Genomic DNA, 21,452 nt, shown 5'->3' with positions numbered 1-21,452 from the left:
TCCCGGCAGCCCTGAAAAGCCTGGCCAGTCATGGCTACTTCTGGCCAGTTCATAGCAGGAGCTGAATCTCTTTGCTTTTCCCAGTGTAGAAACCGAGGGTGATTCACACACATGCAGGCACACACTGAGTCCACAGCCTGTGGACCTCAGTGCTGGACTAACATGGCCCCAGCAGCAGAAAGCAGGGAACCAGCTGTGAAAGAACCTGGGCTCTTCCCGCAGACCAGGGTGGAAGGCCATTCCCAGCCAGCGCTGCGCAGAGCCTGGGCTGACTTTTCTATGCAGTACTTGGCAAAGCCAGGATCCCAGGGGCCTGTGTTCACAGACTGGTGGCTGCATCCCAGGGGGCGCCCGGGGCCCTCTCTGAAACCCACGCCCCCACCTCCCTGCACCCTCCTCCAGTGGCCAAGCCAGCACCAACTCAGACCACACCAGCACAGCATGTCTGCCTGATTTTATTATCAGAAAGCAACAGATCAAGCAAAGACTCAGAAAATAAATATGCGCAGAGAGGAAGCCAAGCTCAGGGGAGGGCGAGGCGGGCCTGCGTGGGGCACTGTGCTGCTCACGCCCTTCCCAGCAGCCGAGCACTGGAGCGCCGGACGCGGCTCTGCAGCGCCTGCGGGAGCCCGCAGACGGAGTCCTGGCACAGACAGCTCTCGATGTGCGTGTAGGTGTGGCTCAGCGTGCCGCCGCTCGGGCAGTCCAGCACCACCTCGCGCTGGCTGGTCCGCTCCTCCTTGCAGCAGGAGCACCTGTGGTCCAGGGCCTGGGCCTGCGCCGAGTACCTGTGGGGAGGGACGGGGTCAGGGGCCGCCTCGCTGCAGGGCCTCTCCTTTGACTCCTCCCCATCCCCCCCAGGCCCAGGCCAAGCCTGGGACTCACATGGCGAAAGTCCCACAGGACCCGGAGCAGTAGTTCGTGGTGACATTCTTGGTGCAGCCGGCCCTCGAAATCTCCTTGATAACCGGGATGGTGGAGCAGGGGACCCTGGTCTCATTGAGAAGGATGCCTGGGAGGAGGCGGAGGGCAGGGGTCTGACACCAGCTCTCACTTCCTCTGCCCAAGTGCAGCCCGCCCTCAACCCTGGCCCCGCAGACACAGGGCAACGCTCAGCCTCCAGCTGGGCTCCCTCCTGCCTCCTCCTGGGCATTGCATGAGAGGGGAAGGCACAGCAGGACAGGGCTCCTGGACCACCCTCCTCTCCTACCTTCCTCCCCTCAGGGGCCCCACGGCCCCACCCACTAGGCTGTGCCTGCCAGAGGGTACTCACATCTCTGACAGCATCCATTGGGCATCAGCGTGATAGAGCCCTGGGGGGAGACGGACAGTGAGCCTGGTCCCCCACACTCCCCCAGTGGGTGGGCATCCCCTCCTGACACAGGGGTGGTAAGGGATAGTTCCTGCAGGAGCCCAGGACAGAGCCTCCCAGGCAGCTGCAGACAGGCCTGAGGCTATGTCCCAGCGCTGGAACCAGGCTTTCCAGAACTTCGGGATGCCACCCCAGAAAGAACATGCTGGACCCACGGCCGCAGGGGACCACTCACTGGGACGCAGCGGCTGGGGTCGAAGTCAGGGCAGGTGATGTTGGAGACGGATGAGATGAGCTGGTTGTGGAGCTTCATGCAGCTGTAGAAGGTACACTTGTTGCTGGGGTTGCTCTGAACGTCCCCGGGCTGCAGACAAGAGTGTTAGTGAGGGCATGCGGGCAGGTCTTGCAGCCCAGAAACACAAACCAGGACAGAGTGTGGCGCCTGGCAAAAGTGGCTTCCCAGACCAGGCCAGCTGCAGGCCCAGCACCCCAGCAAGGGAACCAGGGGTCCCGCAGCAGGCACCTGCTGCAGCCCGCATGACCAAAAATGTTCCGTCCCCAACCCAGGAAGCTGTGCGTGAGCCTATGAAGTGGCCCCACTTGGGAGAAGGACATTTAAAGATGAAGTAAGTAAAAGATCTTGAGATGAGGTCATCCTGGATTAGGGTGGCCCGGAGCCAGTGGCAGCATCCTTTTGAGACGCAGGGAAGGAGCCACCTGGAGACAGAGGCGGAGACTGCAGTGGTGCAGCCACAAGCCAAGGATGCGTGGAGCCCCAGAAAAGGAAGAGGCAGGAAGGAGCCTCCCATGGCTCTCCCTCTGCTCCCAGAGCAGGCCCAGTCTAGCCCTGCGAGCCTTGACCTCAGAGCTGGGCGCACCAGGACTGGGAGAAGCTGGTCCTGCTGGACATCACTGCAGCAGCCCCAGGATGGAGGGACGCAGCCAGTGGAGCCGGTTCCCCTGCCCCCTGCCCCCACCAGCCCTGCAGCGCCGCGCAGTCGTGGATGGCACCCGTGCGCACCTTCAGGATGAGGTACTGGCTCTTGGACCTGCTGATAATGCAGTGGGTCTGCTGGCACTTCTTGCAGCACTGGCCAGGGGCCTCCACAAGCTCGAAGCCCTGTGGACAGACAAGGCTCAGGCCCAGCTGCAGGCTTGTTCTGCACCCCAGAGCACCTGGGGCTGCTGGAGTTGCCCACTTGGGGAGGCTGCAGGCCAGTAGTTGCCAAGGTGGAGAGGCGGGGACAGGGTTGGCAAGAAGAAGACAAAGGAAGTGCTACAAACTCCACCGAAGCATCAGGGTTTGTGTGCTCCGCGGGGAGAGGGCAGGAGGGTGCCCTGCAACAGGGAGCGAGAGGAGGGCGCGGAGGCTTACGGGGTCGCAGGAGACATTGCAGGGCACGTGGGTGCAGGCGATGGTGTTGAGCTGGGTGCTGTTGTCCACAGCGTGGGTGCACACGCAGTCCTGGCACTTGGAGGAGTACACTGGGGAGCCGGGCTTTGGGCACAGGCAGACAGTGAGGGCCTGCCTGGGCCCCAGCCACCCACAGGGGACAGGGCCTTGCTGTCCCGCCTCCCCGCTGCCAGCCCAGGGCTAACCTGGTATTCTGCATTCTGGTGCACACACACGCCCTTGGGCACTTGGGAGAAAGAGCAGGAGAAGCCCTCAGAGGCCATCCTGAGCAGCCACCTGGCCTTGCCCCAGCTCAGGACAGCCACAGACAGGACCCCCAAACTGTTTCCCGCAGCCAGCCCTCCCACGCAGCCCCGCCACACCAGCCAGCCTTACGCACCACAGGAGTAGACGGGGCAGCACCTCCCGGGCACCATCTTGCTCTTCACCTGGAATCCCAGCGGACACATGGGGGGCTCCTCTCTGCACAGGCTGGTGTTGCACCCTGAAGGTGGGGCAGATTCTGAGGAGGGTGCTGCCCACAGGCATCACACCTGCCACCCAGCACAGGGCCCCTTCATCCCTCCCAGGCCCGCCCCTGCAGGGGGGACCCAGCTGGCCTCTGGGTGGCCCCCCAAGCTCTCCAAGCAGGGGGCACCCAAGGAGCACATGGCGCGTGACGGGGACGGGCCCCAGGGTGACCTTACTGCACAGGGAGACGCTGCAGCAGGTGTCGGCAGGGTCGACCTCTGTGACCAGGTGGGTGCCGTCCTCCTCACAGCTGGCAGGGGCCTTCCGGCTGCACTGCTTGGGCTGGCACACAATGCCACTGCCACCCTCCAGGCAGACGCAGTCCTTGCAGTCGAATACAAAGTGCTCCCCAAACTGGAGGAAATCCGTGGGCAGCTGAAGCCGAGGCCCTGCCAGGATCCCCTCGCCACCATGCCAGGCTGCCTGGCGACAAATCTGTGGCCACCCCAGCAGAACAGGGCTGTCCCAGACGGCCGGCCACAGGGTCTTGTGGAAAGACATGCCCCTCCCCACCCTGGCTCATGGACCAGGTTCTGGGACAGGACAGCAGCTGCTCCCTCAGGCACCAGGCTGCCATCCACGGCCATGGCCTGCTCGCCAGCACCCGCCAACGGGGGCCTGGCGTGGGGCAGAGGCACCTCGGAATCCCTTAGGTCTATGCAGAATCGAGTAAGGAACAAACCTCCTGGCTGTGACCCCTCCCCAGAGGCAGTCAGTGCCCAGAGGCCAAGGTGCCACCCAGGTGCGGAGAGCACCATATGACGGGTGCGTAGGTGGGTGGCTGCACAGAGAGGGTCAGCTGTGGGGGTGGGTGATGGACAGATGGGCGAATCCATGATCAGGTGATAAAAGGATGAGTGGGTGGAGGAATGTTTGGATGGACAAAGAAATGGACAGTGACTGAGTATGTGGATGTCCATGCTGGCTCAGCATTCCAGGAATTCAATGGCCTTTTACTCAGTCTCATGTCCGCTGGACCCACTCCACTCCCCCAAACTCAGCGTTTGAGGGAGACCCTCAGCACAAAGGGGAGGACCTACCTCTCTGGGCACGTTGTCGGGTCCCACGCAGCCTGGGAGAGGAAGGAGACACCCTGTTAGCACAGCCTGTCCTGCAGGGAGCAGGGTGCCCAGGGCCCAGCCCCGTGGACAGTGAGGAGGCGGGAGGCTACGGGTGGCGGCCTACCGCACATCTTCACGCAGACATCGAAGCCAGGGGCGTAGCTGGTGGTGCCTTCGGGGCAGTAGCAGCCTTCCACCAGGCTGGTGGAGTTCTGCTGGGAGATGCTGGAGGGGCAGAGTCCTCAGGCGGGGCCAGGGGCAGCGGGGCCAGGAGGGAGCCGCCTGCCAGCCCGTCCCTCAGGGACTCCTCAAGCTACGTACCTGGACAGGCAGGTGGGCTCTTGTGGGGGGCCGCAGGCCCGGTACTCCCTGTGAGACGGGCACGTCACAGCTGCAGAGAGCAAGCCGCACAGGGGCCACATCAGGAAAGCAGTGCCCTAATGAGCGCCAGCACCTTCCCAGCCAGGACCCGCCCCACACGGGAGGGTGGCCCCGGCCGGCACTGCGAACCTCTGCCACCCGCAGCTGTCCCCAGCAGGGTGACAACGCCTTCCCCACCAGAGGCCCTGAGCCCTGGCTGTCCCTGCATGCCCGACTGCAGCCCACTGGGTCTAACTTCAGGCTGGGCGCCACACCCAGCAGATCCTGGAGCCCCTCATGTGGCCTGGAGGGCCCAGCACGGGGCGGGGCAGGGCAGGGCAGGGCAGGGCAGGGCAGGGCAGGGCAGGGCAGGGGCAGGCAGGCACTTACGACACGCCCCACTGGTATGGTTCCGCCAGTCGACACACACGCCCTGCTGGGCACAGAGGGCAGCATAGGCCTGCACACTGGCGCACTCCAGGCCAAAGCCAGGCACGAAGCAGCTGTCAAACACGCAGGCATCGTAGTAGTGCTGGGGGGGCACGGAGGCATGGCACTGGGAGAACAGGCTGTGGGGAGAGCGTGGTCACACTCCGCTCAGCTCTGAAGCCAGGTGGCTGCACCTGCCTGTCCCACACCTCCACCCAGGCTGGCCCCCAGCTTGCTCAGCCTGTGGCCATCAGGGAGGTGCCTGTGGCTGACAGCCGGAGCAGTGGCTGGGAGGCCCACAGCCGCTGGGCCACCAGAGGGGAAAGGCTGGGTGCCCTGAGCCCACCCCAGCAGCCCTGGCAGGCCCACTGCCTCCCAGCCCAGCACCTTCCTGTCCCTGGCTGCTCGCTTTGGGAGGCCCCTGCTATCTAAACCCAAGCCTGCCTCCCCAGAATCAGCCCCGAGTGTGAGCGCTGGCTGGGCAGCTGGGCTGGCACCACCTGGGAGGCCAGGAGAGCAGGGGAAGCTCCTGGCCTGTGGGGACAGGGAGCCTGGGTCCTGGACCCTGACCTGCGCCACACACCACTCTGCCTTCCCATCCCGACTCTGCTGGGCCCCGCCTCCTCGTGGCAGGCGCTGGGAGCACAGGCAGGCCAGCTGCTTCCTGAGCCCGCAGCTGCCCAGCGGCCAGGCCAACAGGCCCAGGGCAGGTCACCTGTCCTTGATGAGCTGGCAGAGCGGAGACACAGTGCAGTTATTGGGCAGCATGGAGGGGCTGCCCCCTGGCGTTGTGAGGGCCGGGCGCCTGGTGGTGAAGCTGGCGTGGGGACAGTGTGGCTTGGAGGGGTCGTTCACCACCCACTGGTCAGCTGCGGCCTCACAGTTGGAGGTGACCTCCCCGCTGGGCAGCACACAGTCGTCCGCTGTGCTGTTGGTGCAGGTGCCTGTGGCAGCAAGGACAGCCTGTCACACCAGCGCCAGCCAGGCCGTCCCATAAGACCACCCCTCCAGCTGGGGTCCTTGGCGGGGCCCAACCAGGGACCAGCCGCCAGAGGAGCACCCAGCCTCCCCAGGGCTCACCGCACTGGCCCTTGGTGTTGTTGCCAAACAGACGGTAGGGCAGCCTGATGGAGAAGGACAGCCCGTTGTAGGAGATCAGGGCGCCCAGCTCAGGGATGTCCACCACGAAGTTGATGCCCGACTCATAAACCTGCAGCCCATATTTCTGGTAGGGCAGGGCCACCACCTGCTTGTTGACCTGCACCTGCAGCCAACAGACCTGAGTCAGAGCAACAGACCTGCCAACAGACGGCAGGAGCAGGCAGCAGCCAGCCAGAGGCCTACCCTGCCCTGCCCCTCAGTCATCTCTGGAGCTGCACGTGTGACCCGGAGGCCCAGTTGCCCCTTGGGACGGCCCCTGGGTCGCCCACCCCAACCTGCAGTGACAGGGGTCTCTGCCTGTCCCTCTCCCCCTCCTCCTTCCTTCTTGATTCCCTCTGTTACCCTGGACCAGACCCTGTCCCCTCTGGTCCAGGAGTAAGCTGGAGAAGGTCTTTTCTGGAGACTTTGGGGCCTTAAGCAGAGAGTAGGACCCTAGGTCTCTTAACCAGTGGACCAGTGACTCTAGGAGGCGGGGGAGACTCTGCTAGGCACAGCCCCTGCCTGCCTGCCCTGTCCAGGGAGGAGCTTCTGCCATGACCTGTGACCTGTGCCCAGGCTGGGCTTGAGTGGTGGGACCAGGGTCCCTGAGCACAACTGGAGGGCCTCAGAAGAGCGTGATGTGTCCCCAGGAGACCGCTGCCCCGTCCCTTCCCAGTCTGGCTCAGGGAGGCCAGGCTGGACGCCTGCAGCCGTTCTGTGCCGAGCTGTGGACACCAGTGGGCCACGCCCCACGCACCTGCACCCTCATGGGCGCCATCCGTGTGGTCTGGATCAGCACCTCCTGCGTCTCATGGCGCACGATGAGCGTGCGGGGGCAGGACACCTTGTCATTGACGTCGCAGTGGTAGTTGTCGATGTAGACCCCGAAGTTGTCCACCTGGGGGGCGATCTCCTCCACCAGCACGTAGGTGCAGTTGCCCTGGTAGCTGTAGTACAGCCCGTCGAAGGTGACGTAGTGCGGGTCCCCCCAGCCCGTGCAGTAGCCTGCAGAGGGGGCTCAGTGAGCCAGCGGCAGGGGTGGGGACTGGAGTGGGGTCACAGTCTGGGTTTAGGGGTCAGGCCAAGAGAGCTGGCAGGAGCCCAGGAGGCCTGAAAAACCCGATGCACCTGGGGTAGGCTGGACCTGACTCCCCACCGGCCCACAGGGGCCCCTTCCTGGGGCAGGGAAGCCAGAGGGGCCCCTCTACCCGGGAAGCCTCCTCGCCCCAGGGAGGTACCCTGGGCCTGGGGCAGGGAGGGGCATGAGACAGCCCGGGCCCTGTGCCAAGCCCGCAGCAGGTGCTCAGCACCCGGCCTCTGCACCCGAGGGCCGACGCCTGCTCCCAGGAGACCAGCCGTGCCAGCCTCCACCCCAGAGACCGGAGGAGACGGCAGGCAGGCCCCAAGGCCGCCGCAGGACTTACAGTCACACTCCCAGTGCCAGCAGCAGCCGTCAGGGTCCTCAACGCGCACGGGCCGGAGGCCGTTGGAGCAGGTGGGCATGGGCGGGGGCTCGCAGGGCTTCTCCACAATGGCCACCACGTTGTCGTACTTGCAGATGGCCATGGTGCAGTTACACAGCCACCAGGTCTCGTTCTCCTGCAGGACAGAGCCCAGGACTCAGCAGGACGGACGGCCACGTTGGCAGCGCAGCAGCCTCTCCAGCCCAGGAGGGGTGGGCGGCTCGGGGCCCCACGGCAGCCAGCCACCTGGCCCGGCCTGCAGAAGGCCGAGCGCTGCAGCAGACCCGGCACTGCGGATGCCGTGGGGAGGGGAGGCACCTCAGACCCTCGGGCAGGCCTCAGATGCACAGACACCCTCGGTGCCAGGGCACCCAGGCCGCCCTGCCCACTGACCTGTCTGGGAGGGTCGAAAGCTAGGCAACCGGTGGGTTTGGTGGTGCCAGGTGCCGGCTTGGAAGATGTGGTTGCTGGCGTGGAGGGCTTGGGCGTCGAGGGTGCTGCTGGGGTCAAAGGCGTGGCCACCGAGGAGGGAGTGGGCAGGGGGGGTGTGGGTGTTGGGGAGGGCATGGACGGGCAGGACCAGTTGAAGTACTGGAGCTCACAGTCAACGGAACAGTTCACATAGTAGCAGGTGCCCCCGAGGGTCTTGTTGTACACCACGTCACCTGCAGGGAGAGAAGGGTCCAGTCCCTACACCACCCAAAGGCAGGGTGGCCACGCAAGAGACACAGATCCCCATGGAAGTCACAGGGATGCAGCTGCTGGGCTCCAGCAGGTCACGTACCCCCAGGATCCCATGTGACTGCCCAGTGCACACACTATGGTTTTGGGATGGGGGCCTCTGGGAAGTGACCAGGGTTAGATGGGGTTCCCAGGACAGGGCCCTATGATGGCATAAGTGGCTTTAGAAGAAGATAACGAGACTGGAACTGGCATGCTTGCTCCAGATGGCCCCGTAATGCCCTCTGCCATGTCAGGATGCAGCACCACACTCCTCCCAGCCTTCAGAATTGTGAGCTAAATAAACCTCTAATCTTTAAAAATTATCTAGTCCCAGGTCTCCTGTTATGGCAACAGAAATGTACTGTCCACACTACCCATACCCGTGAGCTGAGGGACCCTGGCCTTCATTCCAGCCAGATGTCCCATTCCACACTGTCCTCCCACCCCCTGAGCAAGCTCCTGGCTTGAACCTTGCCTGGTCCTTAACCTGTCATCTAAAGCAGGGACCGAGCCCAGCTTCAGCTGCCTAGTGTTGGGGTGAGTGACCGGACACCTGGGATATAGTAGGTGTCGTCCAGCACACAGCAAGTGATCAGGGTGGAAGAGCTCGGCAGCCACTCGGTGCTGGGGGACACGATTGGGCTGGACGTGAACAGGGTTTCGCTGGAGGATGAGGTTCTGCTGGTCTCCAGTGTGGTCAGCAGGGTCGAGGGGAGGCCTGTCCTGGTGGGGGTCCCCCCGGTGGCTGTCAGCACAGTGTGGGGAGTGGTCTTCAAGATGGGAGTGCCTGTAAAGACAGAGGTCACAAGCTAGGGCTGGAGCCACCGCTCACCTCAGGTGCCACAGGGGCCCAACCCACAAGACCAGAGGAAGAGGGACAGTTGGCTGGAGACCAAGGTTCTGGAAGGCACCGTGCACACAGCGTGCGTGGGAGACCCTCGGTGAGGCCGTCTGGGGCAGCACCAGCACTGCCAGCCTCGTATACTCCCGCAGGGGTGGCTGCAGGGTGTGCCCAGGCACACGTGGGCTGAGCGTGCCAGACCAGCTGTCCCCAAGGACCCCACACCACACCAGGGGACTCCAAAGGCCCAAGCCAGGAGGAGCAGGCAGGCCTCTGCTCCATGCAGCCCAGGGCTACCCACGGGGGCTCTGTCCACGTGGCCACTCACAGTGCTCAGGGCATGGGCCATGCCCTGCTGTCCACACACAAAACAGCAGGGGCTCCCTGACACAGTGGTTGGGCTAATCACTGTGGGGAAGGAGGGCACCCGGAGCCGGCCTCGAGCCTTCCTGAGGGCCTACCCTCACTGGTCGAGCAAGGGCACCCCCCACACAAGGCACAGACCCCAGTCCCAGCCCTGGAGCTGTGAGGTTCCCTGCAGAGAGGCCACTCTCCTGAGTGAGGAGGGATGGGGTGGTTACCTGGGGAGGCCACCGTGGTGCCCGAAGTGGAGACCTCAGGTCCAGGAGCTATGGTGCTGCCCTCAGTCACAGCCGCAGAAGGTGGTGTCGTTCTGGATGACCCTGGGGTGCTGGGAGCCTCCGTGGTGGACAGAGGGGTGCTCAGAAGGGTGCTGGACTCCGTGGAAAGGAACGGAGTGGACTGAGAAGTCCCAGGGGTGGAGGTAAGAGTTGCAGGTTTGGAAGAGGTTGACTTGGTAGTGGGGGCCTCCATGCGGGTGGTGATGGGAGTTGTGGTTGGGGTAACAGTGTTTGTACTTGTGACAGTAGGGACTGTGGTCTCCGTGACAGTGGAAGTGATGGTGGAGGATGGGATTGGGATGGGTGAAATGGTGGTTGAAGGTGTTGGTGTTGTGGTAGATGTTAGGGAGGCTGTAGTAGTGGGTATAAGCACTGTGGTCTCAGGGATGCTGGTACTGCTGATGGTGGAGCCTGGGATTGGGGTCTGAGTGGTGGTGGAGCCTGGGATTGGAGTCACCGTGGTGGTGGACTGTGGTCTCGGGGACTCTGTGGCTGTGGTGGTGGGTATTGGTGTCGTGGTCTCAGGGATGGTGGTAGTGGAGATGGTGGTGCCTGGAGTTGGGGTCTGAGTGGTGGTGCCTGGGGTTGGGGTCTCTCCGGTAGGTGGTATAGGGGTTGTGGTCACCGTGGTGGTGGGCGTTGGGCTTGGGGACTCTGTGGTTGTGGTGGTGGGTGTTGGGGTGGGGGTGTGAGTAGTGGTAGATATTGGTGTCGTGGTCTCAGGGCTGGTGGTAGTGGAGATGGTGGAGCCTGGAGTTGGGGTCTGTGTGGTGGTACCTGGGATTGGGGTCTGAGTGGTGGTGGAGCCTGGGATTGGAGTCACCGTGGTGGTGGACTGTGGTCTCGGGGACTCTGTGGCTGTGGTGGTGGGTGTTGGTGTAGTGGTCTCAGGGATGGTGGTAGTGGAGATGGTGGAGCTTGGAGTTGGGGTCTGAGTGGTGGTGCCTGGAGTTGGGGTCTCTCCAGTAGGTGGTATTGGGGTTGTGGTCACTGTGGTGGTGGGCGTTGGGCTTGGGGACTCTGTGGTTGTGGTGGTGGGTGTTGATGTCGTGGTCTCAGGGATGGTGGTAGTGGAGATGGTGGAGCCTGGAGTTGGGGTCTGAGTTGTGGTACCTGGGATTGGGGTCTCTCCAGTAGGTGGTATAGGGGTTGTGGTCACCGAGGTGGTGGGCGTTGGGCTTGGGGACTCTGTGGTTGTGGTGGTAGGTGTTGGGATGGGGGAGTGAGTAGTGGTAGATGTTGGTGTCGTGGTCTCAGGGATGGTGGTAGTGGAGATGGTGGTGCCTGGAGTTGGGGTCTGAGTGGTGATACCTGGGATTGGGGTCTGAGTGGTGGTGGAGCCTGGGATTGGGGTCTGTGTGGTGGTGGAGCCTGGGATTGGAGTCACTGAGGTGGTGGACTCTGGTCTTGGGGACTCTGTGGTTGTGGTGGAGGGTAGTGGTGTCGTGGTCTCAGGGCTGGTGGTAGTGGAGATTGTGGAGCCTGGAGTTGGGGTCTGTGTGGTCGTACCTGGGATTGGGGTCTGAGTGCTGGTACCTGGGATTGGGGTCTGAGTGGTGGTGGAGCCTGGGATTGGAGTCACCGTGGTGGTGGACTGTGGTCTCGGGGACTCTGTGGTGGTGGTGGTAGGTGTTGGTGTCGTGGTCTCAGGGATGGTGGTAGTGGAGAGGGTGGAGGTTGGAGTTGGGGTCTGAGTGGTGGTGCCTGGAGTTGGGGTCTCTCCAGTAGGTGGTATAGGGGTTGTGGTCACCGAGGTGGTGGGCGTTGGGCTTGGGGACTCTGTGGTTGTGGTGGTAGGTGTTGGGGTGGGGGTGTGAGTAGTGGTAGATGTTGGTGTCGTGGTCTCAGGGCTGGTGGTAGTGGAGATGGTGGTGCCTGGAGTTGGGGTCTGAGTGGTGGTGCCTGGGATTGGGGTCTGAGTGGGGGTGGAGCCTGGGATTGGAGTCACTGTGGTCGTGAACTCTGGTCTTGGGGACTCTGTGGTTGTGGTGGTGGGTATTGATGTCGTGGTCTCAGGGATGGTGGTAGTGGAGATGGTGGAGCCTGGAGTTGGGGTCTGAGTTGTGGTACCTGGGATTGGGGTCTGAGTGGTTGTGCCTGGAATTGGGGTGGTGGACTGTGGTCTCGGGGACTCTGTGGTTGTGGTGGTAGGTGTTGGGGTGGGGGTGTGAGTAGTGGTAGATGTTGGTGTCGTGGTCTCAGGGATTGTGGTAGTAGAGATGGTGGAGCCTGGAGTTGGGGTCTGAGTGGTGGTACCTGGGATTGGGGTCTGAGTGGTGGTGGAGCCTGGGATTGGAGTCACTGAGGTGGTGGACTGTGGTCTTGGGGACTCTGTGGTTGTGGTGGTGGGTGTTGGTGTAGTGGTCTCAGGGCTGGTGGTAGTGGAGATGGTGGTGCCTGGAGTTGGGGTCTGAGTGGTGGTGCCTGGGATTGGGGTCTGAGTGGGGGTGGAGCCTGGGATTGGAGTCACTGTGGTCGTGAACTCTGGTCTTGGGGACTCTGTGGTTGTGGTGGTGGGTATTGATGTCGTGGTCTCAGGGATGGTGGTAGTGGAGATGGTGGAGCCTGGAGTTGGGGTCTGAGTGGTGGAGCCTGGGATTGGGGTCTGAGTGGTGGTTCCTGGGATTGGGGTCTGTGTGGTGGTACCTGGGATTGGGGTCTGTGTGGTGGTACCTGGGATTGGGGTCTGTGTGGTGGTACCTGGGATTGGGGTCTGTGTGGTGGTGGAGCCTGGGATTGGGGTCTGAGTGGTGGTTCCTGGGATTGGGGTCTGAGTGCTGGTTCCTGGGATTGGGGTCTGTGTGGTGGTACCTGGGATTGGGGTCTGTGTGGTGGTACCTGGGATTGGGGTCTGAGTGGTGGTGGTGCCTGGGATTGGAGTCACTGAGGTGGTGGACTCTGGTCTCGGGGACTCTGTGGTTGTGGTGGAGGGTAGTGGTGTCGTGGTCTCAGGGATGGTGGTAGTGGAGATGGTGGAGCCTGGAGTTGGGGTCTGTGTGGTGGTTCCTGGGATTGGGGTCTGAGTGGTGGTGGAGCCTGGGATTGGAGTCACCGTGGTGGTGGACTGTGGTCTCGGGGACTCTGTGGTTGTGGTGGAGGGTAGTGGTGTCGTGGTCTCAGGGATGGTGGTAGTGGAGATGGTGGAGCCTGGAGTTGGGGTCTGTGTGGTGGTTCCTGGGATTGGGGTCTGAGTGGTGGTGGAGCCTGGGATTGGAGTCACCGTGGTGGTGGACTGTGGTCTTGGGGACTCTGTGGTTGTGGTGGAGGGTAGTGGTGTCGTGGTCTCAGGGATGGTGGTAGTGGAGATGGTGGAGCCTGGAGTTCGGGTCTTTGTGGTGGTTCCTGGGATTGGGGTCTGAGTGGTGGTGGAGCCTGGGATTGGAGTCACCGTGGTGGTGGACTGTGGTCTCGGGGACTCTGTGGTTGTGGTGGAGGGTAGTGGTGTCGTGGTCTCAGGGATGGTGGTAGTGGAGAGGGTAGAGCCTGGAGTTGGGGTCTGAGTGGTGGTGCCTGGAGTTGGGGTCTCTCTAGTAGGTGGTATAGGGGTTGTGGTCACTGTGGTGGTGGGCGTTGGGCTTGGGGACTCTGTGGTTGTGGTGGTGGGTGTTGGTGTCGTGGTCTCAGGGATGGTGGTAGTGGAGATGGTGGAGCCTGGAGTTGGGGTCTCTCCAGTAGGTGGTATAGGGGTTGTGGTCACCGAGGTGGTGGGCGTTGGGCTTGGGGACTCTGTGGTTGTGGTGGTAGGTGTTGGGGTGGGGGTGTGAGTAGTGGTAGATGTTGGTGTCGTGGTCTCAGGGCTGGTGGTAGTGGAGATGGTGGTGCCTGGAGTTGGGGTCTGAGTGGTGGTGCCTGGGATTGGGGTCTGAGTGGGGGTGGAGCCTGGGATTGGAGTCACTGTGGTCGTGAACTCTGGTCTTGGGGACTCTGTGGTTGTGGTGGTGGGTATTGATGTCGTGGTCTCAGGGATGGTGGTAGTGGAGATGGTGGAGCCTGGAGTTGGGGTCTGAGTTGTGGTACCTGGGATTGGGGTCTGAGTGGTTGTGCCTGGAATTGGGGTGGTGGACTGTGGTCTCGGGGACTCTGTGGTTGTGGTGGTAGGTGTTGGGGTGGGGGTGTGAGTAGTGGTAGATGTTGGTGTCGTGGTCTCAGGGATTGTGGTAGTAGAGATGGTGGAGCCTGGAGTTGGGGTCTGAGTGGTGGTACCTGGGATTGGGGTCTGAGTGGTGGTACCTGGGATTGGGGTCTGAGTGGTGGTGGAGCCTGGGATTGGAGTCACTGAGGTGGTGGACTGTGGTCTTGGGGACTCTGTGGTTGTGGTGGTGGGTGTTGGTGTAGTGGTCTCAGGGCTGGTGGTAGTGGAGATGGTGGTGCCTGGAGTTGGGGTCTGAGTGGTGGTGCCTGGGATTGGGGTCTGAGTGGGGGTGGAGCCTGGGATTGGAGTCACTGTGGTCGTGAACTCTGGTCTTGGGGACTCTGTGGTTGTGGTGGTGGGTATTGATGTCGTGGTCTCAGGGATGGTGGTAGTGGAGATGTTGGAGCCTGGAGTTGGGGTCTGAGTTGTGGTACCTGGGATTGGGGTCTGAGTGGTTGTGCCTGGAATTGGGGTGGTGGACTGTGGTCTCGGGGACTCTGTGGTTGTGGTGGTAGGTGTTGGGGTGGGGGTGTGAGTAGTGGTAGATGTTGGTGTCGTGGTCTCAGGGATTGTGGTAGTAGAGATGGTGGAGCCTGGAGTTGGGGTCTGAGTGGTGGTACCTGGGATTGGGGTCTGAGTGGTGGTACCTGCGATTGGGGTCTGAGTGGTGGTGGAGCCTGGGATTGGAGTCACCGTGGTGGTGGACTGTGGTCTCGGGGATTCTGTGGTTGTGGTGGTGGGTATTGATGTCGTGGTCTCAGGGATGGTGGTAGTGGAGATGGTGGAGCCTGGAGTTGGGGTCTGAGTAGTGGTACCTGGGATTGGGGTCTGAGTGGTGGTACCTGGGATTGGGGTCTGAGTGGTGGTACCTGGGATTGGGGTCTGTGTGGTGGTGGAGCCTGGGATTGGAGTCACTGAGGTGGTGGACTGTGGTCTTGGGGACTCTGTGGTTGTGGTGGTGGGTGTTGGTGTAGTGGTCTCAGGGATAGTGGTAGTGGAGATGGTGGTGCCTGGAGTTGGGGTCTCTCCAGTAGGTGGTATAGGGGTTGTGGTCACCGTGGTGGTGGGCGTTGGTCTTGGAGACTCTGTGGTTGTGGTGGTAGGTGTTGGGGTGGAGGTGTGAGTAGTGGTAGATGTTGGTGTCGTGGTCTCAGGGATGGTGGCAGTGGAGATGGTGGAGCCTGGAGTTGGGGTCTGAGTGGTGGTACCTGGGATCGGGGTCTGAGTGGTGGTACCTGGGATTGGGGTCTGAGTGGTGGTGCCTGGAGTTGGGGTCTCTCCAGTAGGTGGTATTGGGGTTGTGGTCACTGTGGTGGTGGACTGTGGTCTCGGGGACTCTGTGGCTGTGGTGGTGGGTGTTGGTGTCATGGTCTCAGGGATGGTGGTAGTGGAGATGGTGGAGCCTGGAGTTGGGGTCTGAGTGGTGGTGCCTGGAGTTGGGGTCTCTCCAGTAGGTGGTATAGGGGTTGTGGTCACCATGGTGGTGGGCGTTGGTCTTGGGGACTCTGTGGTTGTGGTGGTAGGTGTTGGGGTGGAGGTGTGAGTAGTGGTAGATATTGGTGTCGTGGTCTCAGGGATGGTGGTAGTGGAGATGGTGGAGCCTGGAATTGGGGTCTGAGTGCTGGTACCTGGGATTGGGGTCTGTGTGGTGGTGGAGCCTGGGATTGGAGTCACTGAGGTGGTGGACTGTGGTCTTGGGGACTCTGTGGCTGTGGTGGTGGGTGTTGGTGTCGTGGTCTCAGGGATGGTGGTAGTGGAGAGGGTGGAGGTTGGAGTTGGGGTCTGAGTGGTGGTGCCTGGAGTTGGGGTCTCTCCAGTAGGTGGTATTGGGGTTGTGGTCACTGTGGTGGTGGGCGTTGGTCTTGGGGACTCTGTGGCTGTGGTGGTAGGTGTTGGGGTGGAGGTGTGAGTAGTGGTAGATGTTGGTGTGGTGCCAGGTGTTGGGGTCGAGGGCACTGTTGTGGTGAGCAGCAGGGTAGAGGTCCCTATGGTCGTGGTCGGTGCCATTGTGGAGCCACAGGGTCTGCAGCACTGGACGTTGATCTCGTAGTTGAGGCAAAAAGACATGGGGATGACTCCGCCTGGCCTCTGGTCCTCGTTTCTGCAGACCAGTCCTACAGAGACGTTGCACACCACTTTCTGTCCCAGCTGTTGGATTGGGACGTCGGGATACTGCACCGCTCGGCAGGAGATGTTAGTGGCCCAGCCCGGGGCGCAGACACCTCCGATTGATTCAAAATCTCCACCCGGCTTCTCAAAGCTGGGTTTGCCAGAATCCAGCCAGCCAGTCCATTCGCAGTCCAGACAAGGAGTGGGACTCACAGTGGTGGATGGGGTGGACGTGACAGAGGTGGTTGTTTCTGGCCCTGGCGTGGTTGGTGGCGGCGTGGGCGTGGTCATCGTTGAGGGCGTGGTTGGTGAGGGCGTGGGCGTGGTGGTCAATGAGGGTTTAGGCGTGGTTGGTGTAGGTGTCCCCGTGGTTGTTGAAGGCGTGGGCGTGGTTGGAGAGGGCGTGGGCGTGGTTGGAGAGGGCGTGGGCGTGGTTGGAGAGGGCGTGGGCGTGGTTGGAGAGGGCGTGGGCGTGGTCGTCAATGAGGGCTTAGGCGTGGTTGGTGTAGGTGTCCCCGTGGTTGTTGAAGGCGTGGGCGTGGTTGGAGAGGGCGTGGGCGTGGTCGTCAGTGAGGGCTTAGGCGTGGTTGGTGTAGGTGTCCCTGTGGTTGTTGAAGGCGTGGGCGTGGTTGGTGAGGGCGTGGGCGTGGTCGTCAATGAGGGCTTAGACGTGGTTGGTGTAGGTGTCCCCGTGGTTGTTGAAGGCGTGGGCGTGGTTGGAGAGGGCGTGGGCGTGGTTGGAGAGGGCGTGGGCGTGGTCGTCAATGAGGGCTTAGGCGTGGTTGGTGTAGGTGTCCCCGTGGTCGTTGAAGGCGGCGTGGGCGTGGTTGGAGAGGGCGTGGGCGTGGTTGGAGAGGGCGTGGGCGTGGTCGTCAATGAGGGCTTAGGCGTGGTTGGTGTAGGTGTCCCCGTAGTCGTTGAAGGCGGCGTGGGCGTGGGCGTTGAGGGCGTGGGCGAAGTAATGCAGTCATCCATCGGTAAGCAACAATACACCCGTATCTCGTAGTCATAGCAGAGTTCAAATGGTCCACTTCCATACTGGTCTTCGTTGTTGCAGATGAACCCAAGTGAGACGTTGCACTGTGCCTTCTGCCCCAGCAGCTCCCAGCTGAGGTGTGGTTCTGTGGCTGACCTGCACTGGATGTCCTCTGGAACCCTGCAGACACTGTCGAACGTCTCTCGGTCACCACCATCGCTGCCGCTGCTCGGGTGGTCCTCGTTGATCCAGTCAGACCAGAAGCAGCACAGCCCTAGAAGCGAGAACCCCGCAATGGTTATTTGCATCTGGGCAGAGGCGCCGTCAAAGACGTCTCCATGCCTGGAAGCTCTTAGGGCCTCCTGACCATCTCTGGATATGGCTGCCCATCCCGTCCCCACCAAAGGACCAGGTGGCAGGACAGAGGTTAGACCTGACTTCCACCCTCATTTTTACAAATTGAAATACTGAGGCCCAAAGGGCAGAGGCCACCCAAGGCCATGTTGGGTCTGACAGACCCGCACCTTGAAGCTTCAGCTCAGTGCTCCTTCCTCAGCCATTCCAAGACTTAGTGTCAAAAAAAAAAAAAAAAAAAAAAAGAGCTATCTCTGGGGTCACCATTCCAGTAAGGAACAGTATGGACAGGGTTTGTCTCTACTTTTGGCCAACAACCTGGTCACTCACAGCAGGTCAAGTCCCACCTCAGTAGTCCCTGGCCTGAGCAGAGAGTAAAGCTGCCAAAATAAACCCATCACTGCTCCTCAAGTCGATAAGCCTGCCCAGCCTCACAGGTCCTGGACAGTCTCCCTGGGGTTTCTGCTCTTCTTGGCACTGTTTGTCACCATGACGTGTCGCCAGTGTCACTTACTTTGCGTTGTTGACGGAACTGCAATAGAGAAGGGAAAGATCGTCATTACAGAGTTTGAGAGTCTTCAGTTCTTTTCACTTTTAAAGTAGTGTTCTCCCCAGCTCATTACTCTCCTTGCTGGTGGCTTGGTCAGTGGGGGCTATAATTTTGACCAGAATAAACAGAGGAATTTAAGGAAGTCCTCTGGTTAGCCCTTGGGGACATTTTTGTAGGGATTGAGGAACATGGATGTCACCGCCTGCAGCAGCGGATCTGCAGACAGAAGCTGGCTTCCCAGGCCGCGTGTGCTGCCGAGGACAGGCACGGGCCCCAGCAGAGATCCACTGCCATGGGTCCTCACCTGTGCTGGGGGTGGTGGTGGTGGTGGTGGTGGTGGTGGAGGGAGTGGTGGTGGGGACAGAGGAGGTGGTGGCGGACGTCAGGGTGGATGGTGGTGCCGTGGTAGTTGCACAGATGTTGAAGTGCTTCTCCACCGTCCCGTTGGGGCCACAGAACTCCCAGTAGCAGAAGACACCATCCTGGGTCTGGTTGAGAATCTTCCCTGGGGATGGGAGGGAGGCCAACCATCAGCATGGCAGAACAGAGGCAGATTCACCAGGGCTGCCTGGCAACTCACAAGAGGCCGGGTTCCCCCAGTTCCAACAAAAGCCAACAAATGCCCCCACAGGACCCCATTCCCAGAATTCTTCCCTTGGTAGAAGGGGCCTCACCAGAACACAGGACACACAGGGGACGGGAACAGATGTTCACCATGGGGAATCAGCTCCCATAAGAAGGGATTCAACGTGTCATAGGAGCCCATGGGCTGCTGCATAGCAGCGCAGGTCTGAGCAGGAGGAAGGACCCTGGGCACCAACAGGCAGGACGCAGGAGGACAGCCCCACCAGGCCCCACCTGTCCGGGTCCTGGCATGGGGGGATGACACGCATGCTGGTGACTGCTACAACCCCCGATGAGTATGAGTGGCATTATGAGCCGTGTGGGAGCCGTGTGGGAACGTTCCTCCAGGACCAGGACAGGTTTCAGGTTTCCTGGCTTGGGAGCCCCTCCTGCTGCCAGCAGAGTAGCAGCAGAGAGCAGCTTACCTTCCTCCGGCTGGCAGACCACGTGTGAGGAGTCTGTGCACACACTGCAAAGCAAGCATGGTGGCTCAGGCCCACCTGCCCCCTCCAGGCCTGCACCCGGTGCCACCCCAGAGGAGCCCACCCATCAGGTTCTAAATGTGGGCAGAAGCAGGGGACGGGAAAGATGGGAAGAGCTGGAGTGGGCAGGTGACATTCATGTGCATATGTGACTGTGTGCACCTGTGGACTGTGTCCATGCACATGCATGCATGGGGTGTGGAGTGTGTACATGACATGCATGTGGCTGTGTGTGTGCACCTGCATGGGGCAGCGTGTGATCTCATGTGTGTGTGAGAAGACATATGTGTGCTTGTTATGTGTGTGCATGTGTGGCCCTGCCTGCGTGTGTGCCAACCCCCACCCCAGGCTCCACGCAACGTGGGCTTAGGTACCAAGAAGTGCAGAGGTCCTCAGTGGGAACCAGCGTTCCAGGGGGGTAGCGGGTATCCTCGACATAGCAGCCGCACTTGTCCCCAGTGACACACTTCTTCAGATCCTCATCATAGATGGGCCTGTCCTTAGGGCACCGCGGGTAACAACCTGGCAGGCACAGGACATGGACCTTGGACCCCCATGGAGGACCTCTAGTCCACTGGAACCTCCCAGCATCCCATCAGTCGCTTCTCTCGGGGGTTCCGCTGGCAGGGTGAGGGGACAGGGATGGGCCCGGGTCTGCCCACAGGCGTCCTGCGGCACAGCCCCAGCATTCGCACCCTGGCTTTTCAGGCCGGCGTTACGGCTTCTTTTCTGGCTCTCCGTGAGAGCTCCCGGCCCCGCTACTGGAAGAGCGTATGCTGCCACGAGGAGCCTGGCCCACCCTGGGCCTCAGCCCCAGACCTCAGGCCTCTCTCTGGGGTCCCTATGGGTCTGCAGCTGGTGGCAGCTTTGAGCCCCACTGGGGCCTTCCAGTTGTGCTGTCCCCTCCCTGGAGGACCTGCCCTGCTCACCCTCTAGGTAGGACACAGAGATGTTGGAGTGGATGCCGTTGATGGTCCTGCAGGTTTCAAAGCTACGGTTCCCACACGGCTCATAATGCCACTCACACTCATCTGGGGGGTTGTAGTAGTCACAGAATATGGCTGCGAGGACAGAGAGGATAGGGACAGCGTCAGACTCAGCAGGACCAGGCAGGTGCCAAGGCAAGGGCGAGGGAGGGGTGGGGTGTGGGCAGGGACACATTCTGCTGGATCCCGACAACCCAAGTCTCATAGTGACCCCAGGAAGGATGTCCGGGAAACATGGGGCAATGACATGCATGCTGTCACTGGTGGGGAGGGGGTGCTGCGGCCCCAGCCCTCACTGCAGCCCCTGGTCAGAACCGTGGGCACTCACGGCACAGGTCCGGCGTCCTCCAGAACACACAGGCCTCCGCCTTCGTGCACTCCTGGGCATAGGAGGCCACAGCGGAGCAGAAGCACTCACAATCTCCTCCTGTGTCGCAGGAACAGGAGTCCTGCACACAGGCCTCGTAGAACACCGTGGGGTCCACCTGAGGAGAAAACCTGGGTGTGCCCTGGGCCCGTGCTGCCTTCGTGGGGCCAGGACTTTGCCTGAGGGTCCTGGAGCTCATGACCCTGAGTCTGGCCCTGAGCCTTGGACGAACAGTGGCCTGGGCCAGCCTCCTGGGCCCCAGTGTGACTCAGGGCTAGGGGTTGTCCAAAGACACCCTGACTGTGCAGCCCTGAGGGCTTCAGGGGTCGGGGGGTAAGATGGCAATCCTAAAACTGGCCCTGCCCTCTATTGCCTGTAGTTGGGGCCATCTGGTCATTAACCCCTTACCTGCCTTCCCTCCCTCCGTGGTGAGCAAGTAAGTCAGAGAGGTACAGGGAGGATGGGTCCAACTAGGAGTCTCAGAGGGATACCTGGTCATCTAGTCACATGTCCAAAGAACAAAGTGGACAGGGCAAAGCTCAAGGACAAGTACTCCACAGCGACACATCAAAGTGACTCCTAAGAGCACCCTTTGCGCAAGTGGAGAGGCTGCAGGGACCCCAAGAGACCTACTGGGCCTAGGACCACGCCCCTCTCTGGGCCCCGCCTGTGGCCCCGCCCACCGGGCGGCAGCCCCGCCCACCTTGCTGTGGCACGCGCTGAACACCGGGCCCCTGATGATGCTGCATTGCTTCTCAGCCCAGGAGCGGCGGTGCGGGTTCAGGCCGCAGGGGTCAGGGACGGAGCTCACGTCTGGGCAGGTGGAGGCCTCCTTCCAGGTGTTCCCGAAGTCTAGCTCGCTTGTCACCACCATGTGGTCCCTCGTGGTGAAGTCATTGCTAGTGCGGTCATCAAAGTTCCCGCACAAGCCGCACACGGAGCCCTGGAGGGATGAGCACCAGGCTTCAGAAGGCGCGA

At 61.6% G+C, this 21,452-nt stretch overlaps 1 protein-coding gene across 1 annotated transcript in view; it reads right to left on the bottom strand.

The window, feature by feature from the left end:
• Positions 1-295: 295 nt before the first annotated feature.
• Positions 296-21,452, bottom strand: part of MUC2 (mucin 2, oligomeric mucus/gel-forming) — a gene marked incomplete at its 5' end in the record, with an annotated part of 29,364 nt that continues 8,207 nt past the window's right edge. The window contains 28 exons of the mRNA XM_079101807.1: positions 296-333; positions 371-788; positions 886-1,012; positions 1,274-1,313; positions 1,548-1,676; positions 2,334-2,432; positions 2,688-2,810; positions 2,912-2,952; positions 3,106-3,210; positions 3,413-3,590; positions 4,277-4,308; positions 4,422-4,522; positions 4,619-4,688; positions 5,048-5,226; positions 5,802-6,030; positions 6,167-6,350; positions 6,984-7,231; positions 7,651-7,825; positions 8,083-8,354; positions 8,966-9,199; positions 9,835-12,459; positions 12,733-17,385; positions 18,284-18,520; positions 19,065-19,108; positions 19,496-19,643; positions 20,051-20,182; positions 20,436-20,592; positions 21,178-21,417. Of these exons, the coding sequence (XP_078957933.1) occupies positions 566-788; positions 886-1,012; positions 1,274-1,313; positions 1,548-1,676; positions 2,334-2,432; positions 2,688-2,810; positions 2,912-2,952; positions 3,106-3,210; positions 3,413-3,590; positions 4,277-4,308; positions 4,422-4,522; positions 4,619-4,688; positions 5,048-5,226; positions 5,802-6,030; positions 6,167-6,350; positions 6,984-7,231; positions 7,651-7,825; positions 8,083-8,354; positions 8,966-9,199; positions 9,835-12,459; positions 12,733-17,385; positions 18,284-18,520; positions 19,065-19,108; positions 19,496-19,643; positions 20,051-20,182; positions 20,436-20,592; positions 21,178-21,417 (11,025 nt within the window). The 3' untranslated portion in view covers positions 296-333; positions 371-565. The remainder of the gene's footprint in view (positions 334-370; positions 789-885; positions 1,013-1,273; positions 1,314-1,547; positions 1,677-2,333; positions 2,433-2,687; positions 2,811-2,911; positions 2,953-3,105; positions 3,211-3,412; positions 3,591-4,276; positions 4,309-4,421; positions 4,523-4,618; positions 4,689-5,047; positions 5,227-5,801; positions 6,031-6,166; positions 6,351-6,983; positions 7,232-7,650; positions 7,826-8,082; positions 8,355-8,965; positions 9,200-9,834; positions 12,460-12,732; positions 17,386-18,283; positions 18,521-19,064; positions 19,109-19,495; positions 19,644-20,050; positions 20,183-20,435; positions 20,593-21,177; positions 21,418-21,452) is intronic.

This window comes from Sciurus vulgaris (genome assembly GCF_902686455.1).
Source record: "Sciurus vulgaris genome assembly, chromosome: 11".
Classification (NCBI taxonomy): domain Eukaryota; kingdom Metazoa; phylum Chordata; class Mammalia; order Rodentia; family Sciuridae; genus Sciurus; species Sciurus vulgaris.
The sequence above is the reverse complement of the archived record's forward strand: the minus strand, read 5'-3'. Positions and strand labels throughout refer to the sequence as shown.